We start from the raw sequence: 5,068 nt of genomic DNA on the forward strand, positions 1-5,068 counted from the left end.
TGACCTCAAACCCTTAGAAATGACTTGGGTTAATAGAGTAGTAGAAACTAGGTGTGGAATGAATATTTGGATTTGTATGGTCATAAATGTCATGATAAATGATGAATGTATTAGTATGTATAAATATGAGTAAATGTATGAGAAGGCATATATATATGAGGATAGGTGAAGGTTAAGGGAATGAAATTATGTCATTTGTCTCAATATGTACACCTATCAAAACTTTCTCCCAAAATAGAGAGAAAACTAAATAAAAAATTAGTACAAATATACAAATTTCACCATCACACAAAAAAGGACTATGTTATCCTTCTATTGAGTTTGAGAAAATGTGTCATTACCTAATCAAATAAATCTTTATCTATATGTAGTTTAATTATAACTATAATTATAATCATTTTATATCTATTAAGTGAACCATTCTTCTTTTAAGATGAATTATTATGAACCACTACACACAAATTTATCATTAGAAACAATAAATATATAAAAATACTAATTTAATTAAAAATAATCAATTAAATTTAAACAATGCTTGTAACTTTGAAAGAATTTTCTTCAAACCTTGGAGGCCTAAACAGAGTCACCACTAAAAAAAAAAACGAAGTTATCTAATAAAAAACATCACAGAAACCACACGTAACATGTCTTCTATTTATATTAAAAATGACATTACAAATTATAGAAGGTAGAGAACCAGTCCCTCCATGAGAACCAAAGTTCTCCTACAACTAGCTATATATACATATGCTGCATATTTGGCAGTCTCATTCAATCCTCTTTTCTTTGTGAGAAAACCTTCAAACAAGAAGTAAATCAGCTCTGTAACCACAGCAGCAAGATGCTGCCTTCTCCATGCATTTTCATAATCTCCATGTTTTAGTCTGCCTATGCTAAACTGGTAAATCAGTGCATCCATCAAACATGATTGACTAAACTGAAGATGTAATTGAAGTTGTGGCATTTTTTCCTTGTATGTAAATCCATACCAAAAGACCAAACAGGGTCTGAAAGGAGCTTGTCTCATTTGAAACCTCTAGGTGTCAATTGGTTAAATTATATAGGCACAAGTATGACCAGAGGTTTCCTAATTTCCCTTATTTTCAGAATTTACCACACTTCTCTTATCCCTAATACCCTTCTACACTACAAACCCTAACCCTGAGATATAAAAAACGATAAGCAGCAGAAGACTACAGGAATCTAACAACTACAAACAAACTTCATATGCAGGTCTTATACAGTACAACAAAACATGGAAGAACTGCTTTGGGATTAAACACAAACAATTCATCTAGATTAGAGTATACTCCTGCCTCACCTGCCACTGAATCAAATCCACCATTCACAAACTCATCCGGGTCTTGAGACCTATTGACCCTGCCTGCTATAACTCTGCAAACTAGCATTGCTCTCTTGGCCTTTGAGGCATCCTCCTCTGTTACCTCAATAGAATCATGTGCTTTTCCACTGCTTGCTGTGGTGTAAATCCCTTTGCCATTTTCAAGTTTGGAAGAGAAACCATGGCGAATGACAGTGCATACATTGCAAGTTGGCTGATTGCAGAGACTACATAACCCATTCATGCCCAGAGAACATGTGAGTGTGGTGCAATAGAAACGAAGTAATTCATTGCCATCTGCTATGCACCTTGGGTGCTTCTTTGCCAATTTGTTGGCTTTACCCTTTACCATGTCTCTGTAATCTTCAAACTTGTTGATGGTTCTCTGGCTGTTGTGGACTTTAAGAATCCTCTCAATTTTGCATGGTGTCTCCTTCTTTAGCCAGCTAGTTTGGAAGATTATATCTACAATGTTCTTGGCTGAATCATCTTGAGCCAACTCAGAAACTGCAAAGGCAGTAAACCAATATATAGAATAGTTTAGTGTAATGCAAGGATGATGAAGAGTTTATACTCGTAGATTTAGAAATAGAAGTTGCTTGTTCTGCTATTTTTCTTAAGAGCATATTCAAGCTCTGATCTATACATCAACATTAATGACTAGAAAAACCTGATGAACTTCTGTTCTTGATTCTCTTAATATTGTAAAACTTCTCATTTTATGAATGAATACTACACTGGCCAAACAAGCACTTCCATAAAAAAATTGTGATCATTGTCCTGTATGGTCTGGAAATGGGAAATTCAGCTGTTTCAGGTTTGAAAATTTCAGATGGGCTAGGAAGGACACTTCACACTACTTTATTAGTTTGGATTTTGATAGCTACCCCAAACCCCAACCTAGTTTTTCATGACAGTTGTATTAGTTCGTTAGAAGGTTGACTTAGAGAAAACCAAGTAATCAGACTTGCAAGCTACTAAACCTACTCTTAATATATTCCATGGGTGTAATCCCTCCTCATTGGATCTAAGCAGTGATTATCACTGTTAAAAACTTTCCACATATCCAAGTTTTGAACTTGGACATTCTTACAAGTATTGATTAGCATTTGACCCTGAGACACACAAAATCAAAGTTAAAACGGTATAACCCATGTCCTGAATTAAGATGCCATTATCCATGGAACATGCATAAAGCACTGGAAAACCTTAAACCAAGAGCCAAGAAACTATTTTGTAAAATAGATTCTTAGAATTCTTCAATTCAGGCTTGTCATCAATTCCATTTGCATAAAAACCACACTGGGATGCATATACTTTAATTTAGGTTTCTTTATATATAACTAAATGAAGCAGACTGTTATCCAAATGGGCAAAGAGATTATCTCTTAACCATCAAATTCCAAGCTTTGACAGCAAAACTAAAAAGAAAGAAAACTTAAAAAAAATAACACCCTAATCAAAATGAATGCATACTAATTGGCTCCATGCTCAAAATCCTAATTCTATGAAGAAAATATTTATTAGGCTAATGCAGACAATGTAATCACCTGAATGCTTAATGGCCTGATGCTGCTCGAGGGCCTCAGACTTGCTAAATATCTCACCGCATATTGGACAGGCATAAATTGAAGTTCTCAGAGAAGAATCCCTCGACATGGCCTCAAACGGATCTACAACAACATGGCATTCATAGCAGCCTGAGAATTTCTTCAAATGGACTCCTCTGAAGGATCCCTGAGTCTCCTGTACTATGAACTGTGCAGGCTTGGGTGAAGCCATAGACCTAGTGCTTGAGCCCATGGAAAGCCTGTTGTTTTCTGACACCACTATCTCCTGAGATGACCTTGAAGAACTCTCAGGGGATGTTTCAGCTCTATGCATAACTCTTGAGTTTCCATGCACAAGATCCCTCAGGTTATACAGTGACCCGGAGCAGTAAGAACATCCTATGTTGTGATAACACTTACTCTTGCGCGACTGCTTTGCTTCTCTTTGGGGGTCATGAACCTCATTGCTGTCACCCTTACATGTTAGAAACTTCTTGATTGAGGACCATGAAGGCACCTTGTGATCTGATGACCTCCTTTTCTTACTGACAGGAAGAGCAGTTACAAACAAACCTAGAAGTTGCAAGATAAGAACTCCCAAGGCCAAGAAGCCTCTAAGAAACAATTTTGCTTGTGCCATTAGCTCAGCTTAGATACTGCTAGATCAGACTTTTTCTTATACTTTCATGCCCCACTCCATCAAAGCAATTGTTCACAAGTCCTTCAATACCACATAAACATCAAAATCTGCTGACGAACCTAAATTGGCTTCATTGTCTGAAATTCATCATCTCCCAGCGCTCCACAATCTTCTTGACCCAACCCAACAATTCAGAGAACAATTTTTGACTTAAAATTATCCTCAATCATTCCCCCCACAATTTCAAAAATACTGTTTCGACTCAATTTCAAAAATACTGTTTCGACTTTTCCTCTTCTTGGCAATGGATTGCTGAGTACAACAGATTCAAAAAGCATACACAGATTTTTCCATAAACAAATCTTACATACTACATGAACGATGGAAAACTCATGCCTACTATAACTGAAATCCAATGACCCAGCTTTATGAAAGTGTGTTGACTCTTTCCTAACATCTAACTAAGCTTGAACAAACCACGTTCATTAAACTCAATGTCTGATACAGCGCAATCAACCAAATACAATGCCTGCTCATATAAGCTGTCCGAATTCCTCACAATGCAAGCAAAACCCATAGCCCATTCGAGCAAAACCAGTTGTACACGCTTAAAAATTCTATGTTCCCTCTGCTCTCTTACTAATCTGATCTCCTCATAATTTTAGCAAAATTCAATTGCCCACTTGAGCAAACCCAATGCCTTATACCCAAACATTCATAATTTCCTACTAATATATTAGTAATCTTCCAACCAAATTACAGAAATCCAACATCTAATAAACTAAAATCTTGCATCATTCCAACTCCTCAAACATCTATAATGAGATCCAATGCTTGTCCATGATGACACACAAGGAGGGAAATCGGGAGGAGGACTTAGACCAAGTCCCCACCATCAAAAAAAGGCAAGTCAAAAAGATTTTTTACCAAGACTTGTTTCTATCACCCCATGTGAACTGCACTGGCGTTCATCATGTCTTACTTCTAGAAATGAAAAGCACATTGGACAAGACAGAGTAGTCTGACCACAGATGAACAGATAGATACTCTGAGAATTGGGATTGTGGGATACAGGTATTAATATGATTACTTAAATGCTTTAGTTGTCGCCTTTTGAAGCGGGAAAAAAGTAAATGCTGTATTGGCATATATAGATATCTGGCGTCCTGGCTTAATTCATTTATATAACAGAGACTAAATCAACAATAACAGAGAGCAGATGGGTGGAGCATGTGTAAGGACTATAACGAGTAGGAGTTCCAAAAGAGTAGGTCAACCTAATTCCTTAAACCCAACAAATAGGAAATGCAAGTGAAAGGGAGACTCTTAACCTAATCCTCTATTCCTCTCACATTCATTTTCATTTCTTAAATATATATCAATTTTCTAAGATATTATTGTTAACTATTATCAATTAAAAAAGATGGACCATTTCAAAGAGGGAATAGCATAAGCTAATACATATTGAATTAATTTTGTTCATAAAAAAATTAAGATTTACTTTAAAGATATTTTGTTTTAAATAAAATTGTGAAA

General features: G+C 35.9%; 1 protein-coding gene across 1 annotated transcript; it reads right to left on the minus strand.

Moving 5' to 3' along the window:
- Window positions 1-629: 629 nt before the first annotated feature.
- LOC131064718 (uncharacterized) lies at window positions 630-4,763 on the minus strand. Its single transcript, XM_057998963.2, has 2 exons — window positions 2,893-4,763; window positions 630-1,849 (listed from the first exon to the last, which is right to left on the minus strand). Exons 1-2 carry the CDS (start codon window positions 3,530-3,532, stop codon window positions 1,224-1,226), a joined length of 1,266 nt encoding a protein of 421 aa, XP_057854946.1. The 5' UTR covers window positions 3,533-4,763; the 3' UTR covers window positions 630-1,223.
- Between the last annotated feature and the right edge of the window lie 305 nt (window positions 4,764-5,068).

The sequence above is a fragment of the Cryptomeria japonica genome, chromosome 8 (genome assembly GCF_030272615.1).
Source record: "Cryptomeria japonica chromosome 8, Sugi_1.0, whole genome shotgun sequence".
Lineage (NCBI taxonomy): Eukaryota > Viridiplantae > Streptophyta > Pinopsida > Cupressales > Cupressaceae > Cryptomeria > Cryptomeria japonica.

What these genes read in the sequence shown, in the direction of transcription:
- LOC131064718 (XM_057998963.2), bottom strand. Translation starts at nt 3,532, where the DNA reads ATGGCACAAGCAAAATTGTTTCTTAGAGGCTTCTTGGCCTTGGGAGTT. An exon ending in TCAGGCCATTAAGCATTCAG is followed by an intron (nt 1,850 to 2,892) that starts GTGATTACATTG and finishes CTGCCTTTGCAG; the next exon opens with TTTCTGAGTTGGCTCAAGAT.